Here is a 21,124-nt window from a genome sequence, read left to right on the forward strand (position 1 = left end):
GACAGGAAGAGGCTTCAACATAAGGCACCAAGTCACAAACGGGTACACACTTCCAGCGGCAAGTCAGACGTTTAAATATTCAATGTCGTTCATATAACGATAGCCACTTGAACATCTTAGACCTCTCGTCTCTCATGAAACGAACTCAATGATCCCCACAGGCATTGAGCACAGTCTCGGCAACACAGAACTGTACTACTGGGCAGTAAAAATAAAATAGTCCACTGCTGCTAAATATATCACTTCCACTAATCTGCAGCGCTGCCTTGGTTATTTCAAATAGCCAACTGTAGTTTGATTCCAAACAGACTTGAATATGCTGCTGCACAACTTACTGGAATCAAAACGAGTCCGTTTAACAGCAAACACTTATATTAGCCATTACATTTGGCAATAGGCAGGCTTGCACAATTATTCTCAAACATATATTTAGAAAGCCCTTTAAATTAAAGGCCAGGCATGAAGAACCGTGACATGTTTATGAACGCAAGTGCACATGCGGCTAACAAAGAGTCTTTAACGAATGAGAAAGGTTGTAAAAGTTACCAAACTACAGTAGTTTTACTGTTCGTTATAAATTAACTGCCGAAAAGAAAATAATAATAAAAGTTGGCCAGATAGTTACCGTTCTCAGTGGAAATAAATTAAAAGACGCTGCCCACATTTCCAGTGCGCTTTTTTATGAACAGTGTAGGGCACACGTGATGAGAAGTACTATTTTTAAATCCGAATTCTACCAAATACCTGGAGTGCTGTACCACATGCATCCCAATTAAATGGCGCTACCACCCGTGTAAGGCGACGTTTCCACGGCAATTTGACTTTATACCAATCCCATGCTGAGCCAGTCTGCATTAGTCTACGCTGTACTATCCCAAAGTTAGTTTATTTTTTTACGAGTACAACATTTTCCACCGTGGCTTCCCACCCTCAACTCCCCCGTGCCCCCCCAAACACAGCTCTGAAGTTGATTGTCAGTACAAGAGGCTCCAATGGCCGTGTTACCATGTTTCTGCGTTGACCCTGTGACTTCATGACTGTCTGAGGGTGGTACGGAAAAAATGTTGTGGCTCCCCGAGGAAGGCTAGTCGAGCGGTCCCAGTTGAAGTGTGCCGCATGGCCCACTTGGAGCCGTTGGGGTCTAGTACGGACGGACGGCTGCTGATATTGACCTGCTGGACATCTGTGAAAAAAGCTTAATAGCTCAATGGATTCCTCCACTATAAATGAATATTATTACGTAAAGGTGTTTACAATACTGTTTATGAATTCCCTGCTTGTCCATCTTATCAGAAACAGTTTTCTCAAGCGTCTGCCATCTGTCAAAATTATTCCTGGACACTTTAACTGTCTTACCTGTTCTAGCTATGTTCTTGGTTCTTTCGGTAAAGTCACGTAAAAAAATTTTTATGTAACATTTTAAATAATAAAAATAAAATTATGAATTGAAAATAATAAAAGCAAAAACCCACGATCAAAATAGTAAAATAAACTGTACATTTAAAATGAAATAAAAATTGGAAATAATAAAAGCAAAAAACCCACGACGTTTCGATCGCAACACAAGCGGTCTTCATCAAGCGGAGAGAAGACTGCTTTGTGTTGCAATCGAAATGTCGTGGGTTTTTTGCTTTTATTATTTCCAATTTTTAATTTTATTTTTTTATTTTTATCGTGGGTTTTCTGCTTTTAGTATTTTCTATTTCATATTTTTTTTCTATTTACGTAACTTTACCGAAATAACCAAGAATATTAATTCCTGCAGTCACGAAAGTTTTAAATCAGAACCTGTTCTTGCTGTTATCAATCCACAATGACATTGAAGCATCTCCGACGTTAATCTGAGATTTTCACGACTTGATTTCTGCTCTTTCATTCCCATTTCAAAATGTCCCATTGCCCTGTTCAAACATTTCGACCACCTTCTGCAGCCCCCCTCTTTAATACTAACCATTAGCACCGTCATTGTCCAAAGTTCTCTTGTAGAATTCCACCTGCCACTCATTTCTTCAGTCTAAAAACGGACATCTTGCCTACGTCTGCCTCTTCCACAAGCTACATTCCAATCCATCACCGCAAAGTGTCCAATCTCTCTCCATTATCAGTTCCTCCAGATGACTGCACTTCATCCACCTCTTCCTGCCTGTAGTCTGAGATGGGCATGCGCATTTGAATGCTAATGACAGGAAGTGACGTGGCACTCAGTCAGTCGTATGATTTACGGATGCCCTGGGGGAGGGTTCCTGTGTGGCAGATGTCGGTTTCTCTGTGAAGGGGGAATGCGTGGCGTTGAAGAAGAGCACAGGCTGAGCTTGGCGGTGGATTTTGAATTGAAACGTTAACCTAACAATTACCAAGAATCCTTCCCCGAGCCATGGAGCAGCCTGCGCTCGGGAAGGTCTTCGTCTCAATGTTTGCGAGAGAGACGAAGTAAAAACCACACTGATGCACACACGGCCACACGCTTTCGGACGCAACTCCAGCTTCCTGTGAGCGGGGCCCGAAGGGACCACGGGACTCATGGGAACGCACTGTGGCACGGGATTCGGCTCAATGCCAGGATTGAGAGAATGTGTTTGCCCTCGTCTGTATTATGACGAGAAATTACTCAAGGATTAACGCTGATTTAATACAGAGATAATTTCAAGCACAGCACACTCTCATGACTTCTGCGAAAATCACAGGGAAAATCAAAAGGCGAGCTCAATGTTTTATGAATATCAATAAGAGAATAAAGCTTTCACAGTGCCTTTCATATAAAATCATCAATAAGTGCTTTATAACATCATCAAAACATACAACTATGACTAACAGTGTAAACAGGAAACGTCAATAAAACGTTGAACTGCTCAAACACAACCTGTACCAATCAAGAAAATGCAGAATTAACCAAGTAGGTTACTATACATTATTTAAAACACCAATGAATACAAAGTTCCTGACCGACTTGAATGAGTTCTATATTTTACAGCTACATTAACAGTCCACTCCTAGTGTTGCAAACCAAACACACACACACACGAGCCTTTAAAACACTGCAGAGCTCTGCTTCTGCAAACTCACAATCCAATCCATTATCAGTACTTAACCTTGTATCTTGCACCAAGCACTAGATAAATATGACAGCTATAACGTTGGTATAAGGTACTACCTTGAGATTTTATCCTTGAGTGAATCCAAATGCACACCAGCATCAACATAGGAAACCCTTTTCAATGCCATCATCGTCTGAGATAGCAGATTGTTGAGATAAGGACATGCCTAGCCATTTCAAAAAGTTAAACCAACGTTTAAAACGTATAAACTGAACACATTCTTCAATAACGCTGTGTTGAGTTGGTTGTTCTGTGCTTGTGCACCGTGGCTTGTGCAACACCACCACACAATTTGTTTGAACCTAGCCTTCCTGAATTTAAGAGAAAGTGATATGGTATGACAATATTAGAAAGGGCAAGTGCCCAATTACCACAGTATACTTTCAGCAATTTACAAGACACTGCATCAGAGTCGGTCTGCATGCTGGTGCATCTGCACCCGACTGCAGGCACCGTTTACCTGACAAACAAGTCGCGGCAAACCAATTGTAGATGGATTCTCGTGTTCTTAGGTCTCGGCTTGTTTTCTTTATCCAATTTGAACAAAGGTACAATATGGAATAAAAATCTAAAACCATTTCGCTTTTCCATCGTTCGGTCTTAACTTGCACTTTTATTTCAATCAACTTAAGAAAACACACAATAAGTGCCTAGTCATGCTTCACGATTTAGTAAATGGCTATATAGTATTGTACCCGATATGTACCGTCAATCCAGAGACTACCTCGAACTCTTTGCTTCGTTCCCTGTTGATGTGTATTCGGAGGACTGGGGCCAGAGTACATAACAGACGGCAATCACCCTTATGTCATAATTTTTGTTGAAAATAATACTTTTTGTAACTGAGTGAATATGACAGTTCCGATATTGAGCATCATAAAGTCGTGAGAAATCTTACCAGTCGTCAGTACCACTCGTAAGAGTATTGTGAAATTGTGCCCGAGAGGTTGTAGTTGCATGCCTCCAAACGTGCCATATACTTAGGCCACTCATTAAATTTTGTATGGCGGCTTGGAATTTGACCGCAGCAGTGTTAGCTCAGCACCCCTGGCATAACACTTGCTTCATAAGCCACAAGGCTACCTCCTCCACGTTGAACATGACTTGAAACCAATATATTCTGCCCATATACTCATGATCAGCCAAACTTGAGACTATTACCCTCGGGCAAAAGAATTCCAGATTCCATTTGGCTACATTTCAACAACAAAAAACCTCCCACTGCACAACCAATTTCTGCACCGAGGATGCAAAGAAACACTGTGTACAGCATTCGTGTTCTGCTCTCTATCAACCTATACCCGTTGCGCAAATTTTACATGAGACAAAACAGTCCATGTGCTTGCTTTGCTACCTCTTCGGCTCTTTTAGTCCAGTGTGGCATTTCGCTTTACAACTGCAAAATGTATTGGGATAATGCACAGATGTTGATGCTACACCAACTTAAACTGGCATGCACAGACTAATCTGATAACACACAGGGACAACGTGATTGCTTTGTGTGTGGCTATTGTGGGTATGGTTGTCTTTGTGAACATTTTTGGGAGCGGCAGTTGCGTTGGCGAGTGCACTGTGCTAGAAGGTGTATTTTTTTTTATCAATATGTGAGGCTGACCTAAACCTCGTATGAAATGTAAACGAATGCTGAAAGAGAGATAATCTGTTGGCCTGGTTCTCTCTCAGGACACCTCTAGAAGGCCGAGGCTTGATGGACATCTGGAGTAATTTGCACGTTTGTACACACCTACACAAGAACCATTCCAGCTCAATGTATTGCAAAAGCAATCTCAAAAGCACCTTGCTAAATTACATCTTGTTTATGTGTGTGCCATGTAACTAGAGGAACCAATCTTGTAAAGTGTTTATAGTTATGGGTTTATGTAATATTGTATTTCCCGGCAAATTCATTGTATTGCCTGTTTTAGTAAATAAGTCAATTCCTGAATGGAAGCAACACGTTCACTTTACGCAAGTGCACATATTATTTTCATATTTAGATATGAATGTGCAGATATAACATTTCCAACTGTTGAGTGTGGAATAAACAGACTGGAGCACACAGCAATCTGCCACTGAGTATCAGCATCTTTATTTAGACTGCAGTAGGAATCCGATGAGCTCGGAAGCTCTTTGTCAGATGCCCAGTAAATCAGCTGAGGCGCCCCCCGTCGTTCCTGCAGGTCTCTGCAGTCAGGCGATTATTCATTTGGTCTTTTCACAGCCATGATAAATTCACTGCCGGATGAAGACCTCCCCAAGTCGCCTCCATTTTTCATGGTCACCTGCTCTTGAGCTTCTCATTAGTCCATCTCTGCAGTCTATTCTTGGGTACCTTTCCTCCTCTGACTGCCACTCATTAATCTGCGTATAAGTTTTCGAGTACACGTGTTCCCCTCCATCTCTTCCTGTAATCCCAAGTGTGCGTCAACCATCGGTCAGTCACAAATGTACGTATGCATGTTGAACTTCTTTCGCACCGTACGCAGCTAACCGTGCTAATCGGAGGTGCGAAAATGTATTAAACACAAAGGGCAAGTCAGGCAAGGAGATCCTCCCATCAAGAGCGTTCTCAGCAAAGTGAGAAGTTATTACAACAATAAATGGTAACAAAGCACAGGTAATTATTAAAGAACTAAACAAAGAAGGCTGCCAAGTGGAACTAAAGATAAATATAAGCCAAGTGATCGGTGCGCACTAAACCTGGACTCGACACAGAAACTGTTATCAATCTGGCAACTGATATGTCAAAACCTATCACAGCACTCAAGATTTTTCCCATAATGCAATTTATATTAACCGTTTGAAGCAATGTTTTATACAAATTACGCCAACTAAAATGAAATGGTAAAATAGTTTATAACACATTACCACGTTATTAAATAGTTTTATCAATTACTTGAATGTGGGGCCACGTGGGAAGCATTGGAATCCAACATTTTACTCACAACGGTCATGATGTTTTGATCCGGTTGTGAAATGTCATGGGATAAGTCTAGCGTTAAGGTCTAGCCAGTAGGTAGGTATATGATCGTTAATAAACTGCTTCATTTACCATCACAAATTATATTTTCCACATTTGGTAGTATTTGCTTATGATGCTTTCATCATAAGCAAACACTACCAAATGTGGAAAATATAAACAAGTTAGCAGACACATTAAGAAATTTGAACATGAAATCACTTTGGTATTGCCTCATACATACATAATTACGCGTAATTATATTGAAAGTATAATGCAACTGCATGCCTAAAAAGTTACAAAGTGCAGGGTGATTGAAATTAGACTGCATTGCATTTATTCAAACCTATTGACCAAAATGATGTTATGTTAAAATAATCACTGTAAACGTGGCATGCACTGGTGACCCATATGTTCACCAAGAAGGGAATTTAATTTACACGTGGTTATAAAGTGATATCTTGTGAGCATTTCAAAAACAACTATCGTGACAATTTCTATTCATCGCGGTTGTATTTAACCATTCAAAAATGATGAACCCAAGTAGATGGACTTTATTGAATGGCATTACCAAACTAACAAACCGAGTTACTGATGTAATGACTGATTCAAACGGATTCTTCCCCTCAACATGCATACATGTAATAGTATGCCTAAAAATAGTTTATGACTCATAGGTACATATAATCTTGTACTTCGACAGTCCAAATATCCGTATCACGAGAGCATAAATGCAAAAAAAAAGAAATGATTTAGGAATCAAAGTGTGACCCCGAATCGTGGCAATTCATAGTCTCTTGGGGGGGAAATGTCACATCCAAATTAGTTAACGCAGCGGCTCTCAGTGATCGTTCTGGGGTGCTGGGAGGGAACCGCACACGTAATTAGGGGGTTCGGAATGGTGAAAACTCTGCAATGGGGGGGGAGGCAAACGACGGTAATGCAGGGTCTATAGAGTACCTACCACCCACGTTCACTGGTCAGCACATGCAGCCCTTGCTCATTGACAAGCATAAAGTGCCACTCGTTACCATGCCGTGAAAAAGGGAGGGTCCCTCCACTCAAGAAGGTCTTTTGTCCAAAACGGAGTTGACATTAATTGAAATGTATACACTGCAAACTCGATGTTGCAAATATTTCTCGAAACAGGAACATTATTAGGAGCGTTAATTTTATTCAAAAGTTGAACTGTCAGAGTTTTTTTTTTAAATGGAGCCATATCCCAACTCGGCACCCCAAGGCCCCACTGTCTCTATCGAGCAAACGCGCTTCAAATCGAAACTTGTTGCTACTCACGACCATGTGATACACATCATCCGAGATGTGACGTCAACGCTCACAGAATTGCACAACACGCCAGCCACAGCAGTGCTGGCTTATCCAACTAGCAAAAGTAGCATATGCTACGGGCCCCACACTTTCAAGGGCCCCACGCTAAACGCTTTCAAGCTATCAATTCCGGTTCAGTGATTCTGCATTTGCTCTATTACTATAGTATTATACTGCCTTTAACTTTTATGAACGACTGGGTGTTTAAGGTTAGCGATTTGTCGTATTATCTGGCTGTATAGTAAATGAAAAAATACAATTATTTTACTATGCAAGTAGATCATTAACGTGTTTTAATGTGTTTTTTAGGGCCCTTTTATAACATATGCTACAGGCCCCACACTAGCTTAGTCCGGCACTGAGCCACAGTACCCTACAGTCTCTCCTCTTCCCCCTCCCCACTCCCCCCTCCCCCCTCGCCTTCTTGATTCCTCTTCCTTCCCCCCTCTCCCAATTTCCTTTGTCTCACTTCCTTAATGGCCACCGCCATACCTCTTCTTAAAAACTGCTTTTAGCACAGCATGTAAAATAACCGGCACTGCATAGCATTGTGACGAAATATTTACCCGGAATGCAACTGGGTTTTTATAAAGCCCTCTCCTTGGTCAAATACAAACACATTAATGTTGTATCGTCACATTACAAAACACGATACTTCAATAAATTCCCAACAACCCTTATGTTCTACATACAATCCTATGCAAGGTAGAGTGGTGGTGCAGCGATGAGCAGATTGAGATAGAAACCCAGCCATCTGAGTTGTATTCCTGACCACAGTTAACGTGAGTGATGACGGATACCAGCCAAATCCTCTAAACGCACGTTTATAAATGTGGAGAGAAGAACCGGAGGACCCGGAAAAAAATCCGCGCGACCACAGGGACAGTCATGCAATCCCTAAATATACAGCAGGCATCAAGGTCGAGATGGAACCCACGACCTCCTGTATACTAAGTGACGGAGTTAACATTTCGCCACCGTGGCGTCCTAAACCGGTCCTGGGCCCTCTTCGCCAGCATGGTGAATGATGGTAAATTCACCTCCATGACCAATCAAGTGTCGGGAAGCCATCATCCAGCAGTGGATGAAGAAAGGGCTGTGAATATTTGTTTTCTACCCAAGCAGTGTGACACCGGTTTGAGAAGGAGAAATAAAAAGTGTTGTCAATCTGTAATAGCGGCCTATAGTGCCTCGACTGTGACACGACTACCAGGCACGTACGTGATGGTTCACTTCCGAAGACATTTCCAAAAAAACAATTGCAAACTACTGATTGTATTCCACCTCTTTTGTATTGTTTCTCATTTTTATTGTGTGTACAATCTTGACACCATTAGAAAAAAACACAACATGAGCATAGAAATTGTATTAAATGTAAATGCATTCTTACATGCACAATCCGAAACACGCATCAAGATAAAAAATGATCTATTGTATTGCATCATTACATGCCTAATAACTGCTCTAAGTGTATGTATATTGACTTCTTTCATACTGTACATAGCCAACCGTGCTTATCGATAGCAGTCGAGTAATAGCTACTCATCATCTATATGATCATACTAAATGGTCGTCGCTATGAGTGAATTCAGACTCAACATTGTAATCACCAACTTTTTTGTGGTCGATCACTCAGACCTTTTTGAAAATGGGCCCAAACAGTCTGCGTTTTGAAGGCAGGAAACCCCTGACAAGCCACACACACACACCCAGACACCCACACACCATCGCGCGGCGCTTTCAGATGCGCTGCTGCGGCTGTCTGCAATGAACTTCCTTCCGATATTAGGAAGCCACTGGAGCCATCCACTTAAATCTAGATTGAAAACTTATTTCTATAAAACGGATTCTTGTGTTTAGTTTGCTGTCCTTCCCCCACTCCTCCGATTATCATGGTTGGCTACGTACGGTGGGAATTAAGTTCAACATACACACACGTACGTACATGATGCTGATGAAATCACGGAGCTCTACTTGCTACAACTGATGCACGAAGCCGCTGCCCGGGAGGTATTTATAGGAGCTCAATACCCACAGCCACAACACGAACTTAGGGCCTCAACACTGACCCACAGCCTCAACACTGACCCACAGCCTCTACACTGCGACATAGCCTCAACACTGACACACAGCCTCAAAGCTGACAGTCTCAATGCTGAACTACAGCCTCAACATGGACCCACAGCCACAACACCAAACCACAGCCTCAACATGGATCCACAGCCTCAACACGGACCCACAGCCACAACACCAAACCACAGCCTCAACACGAACGCAGGGTCTCAACACTGACCCACAGCCTCTACACGGACCCACAGTCTCAACACTGAACCACAGACTCAACACCGACCCAAAGCATCAATACTGAACCACAGCCTCTACACTGACCTATAGCCTCAACATGGACCCACAGCCTCAACACTGAACCACAGACTCAACATCGACCCAAAGCATCAATACTGAACCACAGCCTCTACACTGACCTATAGCCTCAACATGGACCCACAGCCTCAACACTGAACCACAGACTCAACATCGACCCAAAGCATCAATACTGAACCACAGCCTCTACACTGACCTATAGCCTCAACATGGACCCACAACCTCAACACTGACCCATAGCCTCAACATGGCCGCACAGCCTCAACACTGAACCACAGACTCAACATCGACCCAAAGCATAAATACTGAACCACAGCCTCTACACTGACCTATAGCCTCAACATGGACCCACAGCCTCAACACTGACCCATAGCCTCAACATGGCCGCACAGCCTCAACACTGAACCACAGCCTCAACACTGACGGTGTTATTAGAAGCACCAGGCACTTTTTCAAATCAAGTTTCATCACTTTATTGTAAAAACACATCTTAAAACTCCCAAATCAAACGTCGCAAAAAAATAAATATCTGAAAAAAATACCTAAAATGAAGCGCCATAAATGGTTGAAGCACCACAACATGGAAAAGAATATGTCAGGCAGCAATCGGAGCGGAATAGTGCGCACCCTGCCGTAGTGGCGACAGTGCTTCACGGGCCGTCCACATTCGGCTCCTTCAATCTTGGAAGCGAGCGATGAAACCGAAGAGTCACAATTTGATTTTGGCACAAAGTCTTTTTGACGTTTCCATTGAACCCCAAGAATCAGACAACCACTTCAGTTTGCCAATTCTCACTAATTCCAATGAACACAATACATTCCAGCCGACATTGTTCGGTTTAAATATTAGGGACGCAATGATGCATCGATTAAAATGTATTTATTACACTAACAATACATGAATCGTGCTGGTAAGAATGTAATAATTTCCATTGCTATATGTTTGTATATATTGTATCATGTGATCCACACAGCAACTATATACGAAAAGAGGTCCTCATTTTGTAGCTGCTCACCCCAAGCTATGAATGCCCTGATAGTGGCATTGTCTTGGTGCTGTTCGCCTTTTGGCGTTCTTTGGTCTCACACTGGTGAGACTAGGCCCTAAAGAAGGCCGTCTCTGGTGTAGAGCAATCAGTTTCAAAGACAATGCCATATATTATATTTATCAGGGCATGTTTTGTTTGCATGTTCACCACAAGTATGTGTGGTAATACAGACTTGATTCCTTGGACAAGGTTTATATTTGGTGTTTGAACATGTCAACACCTGTTTTATTGCCAGAAAGGATAAAATCTAGCCTTATTTTTTCACAGCTTCCATATGCACCACAGTGGAAACTAAGATCCCTCCGAGTGGTGTTTTATTCAAGTTTAAATATTTCACGAATTATGTATCCTTCATTTTACTGAAGCTCCCTCTCCTGTACATTCAGCCAAAGGCCCCATAGATTAGAGCATTCACAGATATGCCCTTCAGACTCGTGATGACGACAAGTAATTGGTATCGACAGAGCGAGTGAACGAGCAGTCACACGCCATGGCTCTCTGTAGGCGGTGGGGTGAGAGGAGCCGCCAAGGCCTGCTCCCATGAAGGCGACCGCACTCTGTAAGCGCCCCGGTCTCGTGAGAATCTGATAGCAATGCAGGAAGTATGCTGTCCGTGTCCGGTCACACAGAGACGCAGACGGTATATGAATGTTTACCATTTTTTTAAGTGCGTGATGAACGAATATTAGAGGAGAGGAGAGTCATCACATGGCCAGTCGCTCAGGTATGGGGGAAGAGACAGTCTCCGTTAAAGCACCTCAATAATACAAGATATTCGTGTACTGCTCTGTCAAACCATTGCTTAATGAAGGCCTTCCCACACTGTGTCCATACTTCACCATGCTGGTCAAGGGGGGTGAGGTGCGGAATCCAGGAAGGGTTCACAGATATCATCTGCCAATAGTTTTCAGTGTTCCGGCAAATTGAATTCAGGTCACCGGTGTTAAAGCTCTGCGATAACAATATACACCACCGACAGTCCACCCACGGCACACAAAGGATGGTCCGCAAATAGCGCCACAACACAGTATGGAGGAGAAATCATTGTTCCACCTTATCTCCAACACTGGAAGGATCAGGGCAGTGAACTGTCTTTAATCTATCTAAAGTAGGCAATGTCATCCATACCATTCTCTCATTGGAGACTAACCTGTTTTGGGGGTTTATACCTTATTTCCTCATATTATGCTGACGAGCACCTATAGTAGCCATCAAACTGTTTATTTAGCATCTGTCTGTCACTCAATTGATCTTTGAATTTGTGAGCATGTGCAGACAGGTAGCAAAAAGTGAATTCAATGGATCTGCAAAAAATGGGATTCACTTATTAAAATATGACTACGACTGTAATCAGTTGAATATACTGTATTTTGTTTGGCTTAAAATCGAAAAAGAAAAAAACTTTTAGGTGTTTAATTAGGCGATATAATGTAGCATAAATGTATAACTGTAACGGCTAACATTTGATCCTGCTCAGCCAATCAGAATGTATTTAGGGACCAGGCGAATTTAATATGATTAACATAGATCGGAGTCAGATGCCACTGGGATCTGATTTGAGTAGTCGTACTCGATACCATACAGCCACAGTGGTTAAATCGTTTCTGACGCAGACAAATGAAGAAACGCCAACTGAAACTGCAATTTCTAGAGACTCGTACGCCAACCACTAACAATGAGACACATTGTTCGGTGATACTGCATTGGCGATGGTGCACAACCACAAACAACACATTCATCAATACTCTTTGGTTTTTTCGATAAAGTCACGTAGGTTAAAAATCAAATCAAATAAATGAAAACTAAATTAAATCACGACGTTTCGGGCGCAACACAAGCGTCCTTCTTCAGGTGGGGACAACTTAGCGAAAGCACAACCGCTTAAGTGTGTGTCAAATCTAGAACATTCATCAACAGCATTGCCCGAACAGTAAAGTATACATTAGGTGACGTTTTGGGCAATGATCCTTCTTCATTGCATGTTCCTACTAAACGTCATTGCACACAACAAATGAATAATGCCATGAAATTTGAATGTTGTCCATTATAGTCCTGAAAGCCAAATGCTTCACCTATTAACATCATCCGTCACGCACAAACGGTCCGATGAATATATTCGCGTATGCCCCATTTTTCACATTATTTTTTACATTTATTATACTTTGATAGAAGTTGTTGTAAGTGCCAACGAAGGGCAAGGCTGATAAAGGTCAAACAATGTGGAAGCTACAATCCAGAGCTATTCGCTGGGGGCAGCCGCATGCCCAGCCCCTCCAGAAGCACAATCAGCTGACCGCCTGCCTGTCATCATTCTGGCTGCAATTCTACGTGTTACCCTACAACTACATCGCATATCGTGGGTGTTGTTTATACTTTTTCCCACGTATTTTAAAGCAAAAGTTGGGTGTACGTCCTATAACCCCGTAGAGGTGTGTGGCCAAATTGACACCAGGCGCAAGTTTGTGGAGCATCTTAATTTGCGGAGCGTCTTACAACCTAGAGAATAGGGTGATAAAAAGTAGCTTTAGGAATGCTCCCAAGCTTTTGTAAAATGGGTCAGTGACACACACTGCGATATATTTCGCAACCCCAATAGACAAACTGAAACATTTTCACATGCATGTCATTTTTGTTTTTATATTCAACTCGTTTTAAACGTATTCCTTTTGCAGCGACTACACTTAGCTAAATAAGGAGTTAACTTTAAGTCATTACGGATTAGGCTCTTCCTTCGAACACACCAGCTTAAACGCTGGCAGAAGTGTTTCGTAAATTAATTTCAGATCATTGTTTTGTAACTGTGCCACGGCCATCAGTTAGTGAAGATAGGTCCACCAATGGGAATGCCCTACCAACACAAGTGACACCACCACAGGGACGAACTGCAGGGTATTATATTAACATATTTACTCCCCACCACCGCATCCCATATTAGGATGAGAGGCTTTCATCGTTTCCAGCTTGAACATACTCTCAAGAGACTGTACAGCTAAGCCAAGTAAAAGTAACAAAGCTTAATAGTTCACTAGTTACAAAGTTTTGCCATTAAAAGAACATTCACTCACATTACACCATCTGTTATATATGGGACTTTTGATCTTGCGTATCACGTATTTTCTCGTGTTCACTGGTGTCGGCGATAATGGAATAACCTTGCTACACACTTGAGAACTCATTTATTCAAGGGTGCCGGCTCAATGACCAGGCATCATCTCAGTCTCTGAGCAACCCAGCCACCTCAGGACTATTAGGTTCTTGAAAGCCGAGCAGGCCCCAGTCTCTCCGTCCAAGGTAACTGGAACATGCACGAGGTTCGTACCCCTTTTAAGTACACGTTTACGATTTGTTATTCTATCCTGGTGTGTTATTGTATCTTCATCAGAGGTTACCAAGAATCGACCAAAAATAACCCATTGTTTAAAAAAACCTTACCAATGGCAAGGTGACACCAAAGTACGTTGTGAATATTTAGACGATAACCGCAAATGCAAATGCATTGCCGAGGTATGGAGTGAAGACGCAGCCAAGTCTCGCTGCACAGACATTGGTGCTGTGTGCTGCACCCAGTGCAAATAGTTCTCAGTGCAAAATGACATTCATTCACGTGGCTCCGAGGAATCCCATTGCCAGGAGTAAGAGGCTATGACTGTGTTGAAGCCATCCTTTGTACAGCATTATTATTTAATTGATTTATTAAGTGCAATAACAATCACTTGCATGTTTGTCAGAAATTTGCCAAATGAACCGAGCGACTTGTGATTTTTTTAAAGGAACGCTAAACATACAGCGGGAGAGTAACACCCACACACTCGCTCAGCAGGTGCGAACAGTGAGGGGCGGAAAAAGACTTACACAGAAACATGGTGGGAGGACTCACTATTATGTGGACGGAATTCAAATTCACACTTCACACACAAGACCATTTTACCAGCATCACCTATCCTCAGAAGCACAAACCAACGAAATTAAACAAGAACACTGGCAAAATATGAAACTCATCCACAGACGATCTATCCAATACAGAACTGGAACTCAAACTACGGCCACACGCCAGCATAATGAAAACACAGGAAAAAGCTGCACGGGCTGATTATCATGAGTGTTGTAACACATTTGGAACTGAGAATGAAAATCCGCATAGCAATGCGAATTACTGTATACTTTGAAGCGAGGTAAGGATACTCCATGGGGTAGTCTGATCAAGCAAAGATCACACAATGGACACGCGGCTCAACAGGAATGTATACCACAAAAACAAGCAAATTGTATTTATGGAACATCACCTCTTAAACGCACCATGACCATCATAGGGCAATAGCAATGAACTGCCAAAACACAGAATTTATGGCGCAGGATTTTATACAGAATTCGTATTGCTCCACGACAGGTCACGTGGACCCCCGGTACCTGTGTGGTGCACGAAGACTGGCAGCAGTGGCAATACACTTCTCAGTCAGCAGTCGTGCCAGTTATGGCAAACCGTCAGCAAACACTGCACCTACTATTTCTCAATTGCTCCTTGACCAAGAATGGTGAGGATTACATACATATCAAGTTGTATTGACCCACCGAGCCAATCACGTGCAAAAACACCCTTCCACCCTCGCGGCCAAGTACAAAGTGCAGAGCACGAGAGGTGAAAGTACCAAAACGGTGCAATGCTCTTCTCTCACGGTAACACTCCCACTCGAGATGGGGAAATACTGTACACCAAAACTTTGAATTGACAGAGAATGGTTATTATCAAATAGATAAATACACACCACTTGACGTGGAAAATACGCGTCAGTTCATGTTCACTTCGACAATTAAAAGGACATTTTAACACTTCCTGCAGCTTGTCCAAACATCACTAAAGGTCTTTTTTATGCAAAGTGGTCTCCATTAATGCGGCGTGTATCAACAGGGTCATGAAACGGAGTACTGAAACAGCAGACTGTCCTTCACGGGACACGGCAGCCTCCATCACAGTCAGCTCGGAGCTCCACGAACTGCCCTGCCCATAGGCCCCGTTTACAACAAGCACTCGAAACATCAAACACTGCGGCCGGTACACATTTAAAAACACACAGCTCAAGAAATATTGCATTACAAAATACAAATAACGTCTAGAATTTCGTTTTGAACAGTTCTTTTTTAATTGGAGACTTTTTTCAACAGAGTAACGACGACACCACACAATAACATGTGCTGCTTATGCAACCGCCGTGGTGTTGTGCAATCACAAATGTGGCAGTGGTCGCTCTCTCTCTCTCCTCAGAAGGTGCTGGAACAATTTCCCGTGAGATTCAGGGAAACACCCAGAACTCAAAGCTTGAGCGAGCCCAGGACCTCACGGGTGGGCTGCCACTATGCGGTCCAAACCAGCCACGACTATTAGTCCTATTGGCTGGACTATGAACTCACAACCACTTTCGGGGAGTAAATACTTTATTTCAGAATCGTCTAAATATTTTTTTTTTATATTGGAGGAATCTGATGAGCTATCAAGCAGTTTTTTCACATGTCCAGTAGGGGACGGGTTAAAACGTTACAACGATAGGGGTGAAAAGTATAGGAAAGATAAACAAATTACTTTAAAAAATATATACAAATTAAAATAAACGATGTTTATCTTACCAGGTAAAAGACCACTGAACCATTATGTACTTGACGAATACGAATTAATTAAGTTAGAACCCATTCATTTCAGATGATCACGCAATTAATTGGCACACCAAGAAAGTGAAACGAATTTGACGTCACCTCAGGTGGTAACGAAAAGTGGTACATCTGGTCTGGGCGCATGGACGACATGAACATGGGTGGCACTGTGCTCTTTGAAATGTTGCGCATTCCAACTCCAGTCAGCGGTAAACCAAGTCCACCATCAGTCTGGGGTCGATAAAATAGGTGTCATGTTGTGGTAATTCAACAGTGGCCATCCGATAAACCAACTCGCCCTCACACCATGGAATGTGGAATTTGCTCCACTGGCTTCGGGTGGTCACGCTCCTTCCATTGTGCCTTTGATCAGCGAGTCACTTCTGAGTTTGACACTCGACAACACAAGGACCTCTGTGGGTGCCCCCCCCCCAAGCGCTCAGATTCAAGACCTCGGAGGTGCGGCGAGTCGAGTGCTCTAACATGGATGTTTGGAGACGTTTTAGAGGAACAACACAATCACCGCGTATTTCTCTACAATCGTGAGCTACCTTGAACAAAACAAATATACTCGCAAACCTAATTTCCCCGTGAGCTTCCATGAACTGTGTAATTTGTACACATGTGGTGTGAATGTCCATTAAAGTGGCTATATTTATTACATATTCGTGACTTCAACCTCTAACATCAACAAGCGTGCCGAACGGAAAAAAACTCATTTATGGGGAGTTTTCTGCAATAATACACAAACATCAAGGTCATCGGGTCATCATAGCCAACGTCACTCGTGTCACCAAAATGCACCATCACTTCCTCCCATTTGCTAAAATCTGCAACTATCGCACAGTCAACATCCGACCTCAAACGTCTTTTCTTTGAGCATCAAGCTTTCGTGTCAGGCTTTTAAGGTCTTCCCTTTGGTGGCACCCCAATGACCACCTCTCTGCCATGTGCCCTCCAGCCTGTACACGTGCCCCACCCATCCCAACTCTCCTCTTCCTCCTCATACATGCACAACTCCTCCCCCCCCTCTTGCCACAATATACTCTATACTTATCCGATCCTGATATGAAATGCCTGGCATTCTCTGCGCGCATCTGCATTCGTAAGCCAGACGATTAGTTATTTTGTTAAAGTCCAACTTTCTCACGCGAATGGTATAACACGCATTTCCACTGCCTAAAACAACCAGTCCTAGTTCAACCATCGTTGACTTCTCTCCTCTTCTAAAGTGTTTTATATAGCACGTAAAAAAACACCCCAAGCCAACACAAAGATATTGATCTCATTCTCACAACCTCCCCTACTATACACATTACACTACCCACACGTACAAAGCCTTCTGCTTACTCCACACATCCTACCCCCTCTCTTGCATCCATCTTAAAGCCCCGGTGGTGTCCTGTCACAGCACCTAAATCTGTCCAAACCCACAATGACAACAGGGCCTGGCTAAAAAACCTGCAACATTGGGTATGCTCATTCAGCCTCTGGGGTGCGGATGACCAATTGTAAGCCCATGGGGGAGGCCTGCACTTTGTACTCCACCAAATGTTTTGGTAACAACAAAAACATAACTCCAGCAGCACAACAAACACAATGGGTGACACTCACCTGGTTAAACAGAATAAACATATACCGTGTTAACGTACACACACTGTCACAGACTGTCACAGACACACACACTTGGCACACAGCAATGTACAGTGACTGTCACTGAACACACCGACACAAATGATTCATGAACACAACTAACATCTGTACCGTGTAACATATGAAATAAACAGCTCATCGGCCCCTTCCTGCTGAAATGAATACACCCTAAATTTAAATCCAAACAGTAGTCATCACATCTGGTGTCTCTCCTCCCAAGCACACACAAAAGCTTGTGGTATGTGCATAAAATGTATTTTTTCAAAGACTTGACACCCAGGTTAAATCAGTGGGCAACAACTACACGTGTGTTTTTAAAAGCTAAATGGTTTTAATGAGTGGTGTATGGCCTCATGCGCACACACACCCACATCAGATAAACATGGGATTACAGTATCGCGTTGTGCATCGCACTGGGCCAGATCCCCACACCCACTGTGAGAACCATTCCCCCAACAAGGAGGCAACGAAGACAAACGAAATCAGTCGCAGTGTGTGTGGGGGTCTGACACTCCACACACTACTACTAGCATGCGATTAACATGCAAGTGGCTGTCAACTACTGCATATAAACCAGTGACAGCAGCGACAGATAGGGGGGGATACGCTTATGGAAAGCATGCCCCTGTCCAAAGAGTTCCAATACCAGCGTGTCATTTTGGGGGGTTTTATGGGTGGAATGTTTAAATTAAATCGTGCCACATTTGCGGCACGTCCGAGGAGTCCTCCTCTACAGAATGAGCTTCAAAGACCGAACTAGCCATGCCCATCGCTCGTCTCAAGGCTTTGGGAGTGATGCTTGCGATACAAACTCTGGCCCGATCCCATCCAGAGGCACGCTGGTCAACAGGTCCCATAGAGGTCCACCACTGCGAGGGTTGAAGCTCCTCCGAGCAACAATGGGATTCAATCACTGATATAACAATGCTCTGCAGTTAGTGTCCTGAGCAGACGGGCAACAATCAAGGCGATGCGGTGTCGCAGAGGCAGACATATAGAGTCATGGAGAGAGACAATGTCACACAGACACACACTGACACACAGGGACATGCACAGAGACACACACTGACACACAGGGACATGCACACAGACACAGTCACACACTGACACACAGGGACATGCACAGAGACAATATCACACAGACACACCGATACACAGAGGGACATGCACAGAGACACCGTCACACAGACACACACATTGGCACAAAGAGAAAAGCTCCTGTGACAGCCACAGAGACACTCACACACAGAGACACATTCACTCCCTCTCTCACACACACACGCATGCACACACATGGTGACGCACAAGAGACACGGGTACTCACAAGGCCGAGCGAGGCTGTTCGGGCTGCTGCTGTTGTTGTTCGTGTTGGTGGTGTTGGTGGTGGTGATGGGCCCGGCCCATCCACGCCCCCACGCCGAGGTCGCCAACCCAGGCGCCACCACCACCACCACCACCGCCGCTGCGGCTACCCTGGTGGTGGTCGTCGCAACAGGCGTCGCTCTCGTCGTTGTCCACCTCCTCGGTGTCCGTGTCGCCACCCGAGCTGCTCTCCGTGGCGTCCGAGTCCAGCGCCCTCTCCACGTGCCGCAGCGCGGCCGCCAGGCTCCTGGGCACACGGCCCAGCTCCCCGGCCACACCACGCGGGGCCATCGCGGCCGCCGCGTCCACGGCTCGGGGCGGCCGCTGCTGCTGCTGTAGCTGCTGCTGTACAGGAGGAGGTGGTGGTGATGGTGGTGACGGAGGCTGCTGCTGCTCGGCCAGGAGGTCGCGCAGCTGCTGCCGCGCGTGGCTCTCGGTCGCCTCCGCCTGGGCGAGGCGCAGGCGCTGGGCGAGGCGCCGGGCTCGCTGCTCCAGAGCCACGAGCCTCTGCACCGACGACTGCAGCACGGCGGCCCGGGGGGAGGAGGAGGAGGAGGAGGCGGCCATGGGACAACCCCCCGGCGGGGCCCGGCCACGGGGCGGCTCCCCGGCGGCCGTGGAGGCCGGCGCGGCGCGGCCACGGTGCGAGGCCACGGCGGGGAGGCCCCCCCCGCCCCCCGCGGGGCCCGGGGCCACTGCTGCTGCCGATGCCGCTCCTCTTGCTACCGTCGTCGATTCCGAAGGGCGCCCGGTCGCATCGTCAGCTCCCACACAGCCACACGAGCAGCCGACGCACAGCGCCGATGGACAATCGCGCGCTGCCCGCGGTCGTCAACCCAGCGACCCACCTCCCCGCGCGCAAGCGGGGACCTTACCCGGTCAGACGACGACACAAGCAGCCAACAACAACAACAACACCACCCACCCGCCCGGTCGCCCCAACACCCACGCAGCCACCTCCACCCCGGGGAGGCAGCAGCTGTAGCCCGGCACGCACGGGAGGGAGGGCACTGGGGGTGGGGGGTGTTTAGGCGGCGTGAGAACGCCGTGAGAACGGCCCCGCGCCGCCTGCCCGTGGGCCGCACGGCCGCCCCGCTCGCATTGTCGCACGGAGTAAAAAAAACCACCGTGCGGGCGGGTGGTTTTTTTTACTCCGTGAGCGCCGCCGCTGCCGCCGCTCACAGCCCGAGCCGCCGCCTCCTCCTCCTGCCGCTCCTCCTCCTCCTCCCGCTCGAGCGCCGCGAACAAAGATAGCGAGAGCCGCGCCGCCAACTCTCGCGAGAGCAGCGGCGGCGGCAGCAGCAGCGAGAGCGCCCCGCTCCCACGCAGCCCCCCCCCTCACAGCCTTTCACACACCCCCCTCCCCCCATCGCTACGCGTGACGTCACGAGCCCCACCCCATCCTCCAACACTCCCCTCCCTTCCCCCACGTGCTACGTCACGAGCCCCACCCCATCCTCCAACGCTCCCCTCCCTCCACACGTTACGTCACGGGCCACGCCCCTTTCGCACGCCACCTCCCCCAACGTCTCCCCCCTCCTCCCCCTCCTCCCCGCGCCCCGCCCCCCATCCCCCCCGCCCAGCACGTGCTGTCGGTGTCAAGGCGTTCGTTCTTGACGACGTTTCGGGCAATGGCCATTCGGTCTATAATG

The 21,124-nt window shown here is 45.4% G+C and overlaps 1 protein-coding gene across 3 annotated transcripts in view; it reads right to left on the bottom strand.

Moving 5' to 3' along the window:
- LOC144934617 (KAT8 regulatory NSL complex subunit 1-like) overlaps positions 1-20,711 on the bottom strand; it is a 44,044-nt gene extending 23,333 nt beyond the window's left edge. For 2 of the 3 annotated variants that reach the window (XM_078860627.1, XM_078860625.1), the window contains exon 1: positions 19,435-20,710. In XM_078860627.1, coding sequence (XP_078716753.1) covers positions 19,435-20,039 — 605 coding nt within the window. In that variant the 5' untranslated portion in view covers positions 20,040-20,710. Of the gene's footprint in view, positions 1-19,434 lie in introns of all 3 variants that reach the window. The other variant, XM_078860626.1, reaches the window with a different exon arrangement.
- Between the last annotated feature and the right edge of the window lie 413 nt (positions 20,712-21,124).

This window comes from Lampetra fluviatilis, chromosome 10, assembly GCF_964198595.1.
Source record: "Lampetra fluviatilis chromosome 10, kcLamFluv1.1, whole genome shotgun sequence".
Taxonomy (NCBI): Eukaryota; Metazoa; Chordata; class Hyperoartia; order Petromyzontiformes; family Petromyzontidae; genus Lampetra; species Lampetra fluviatilis.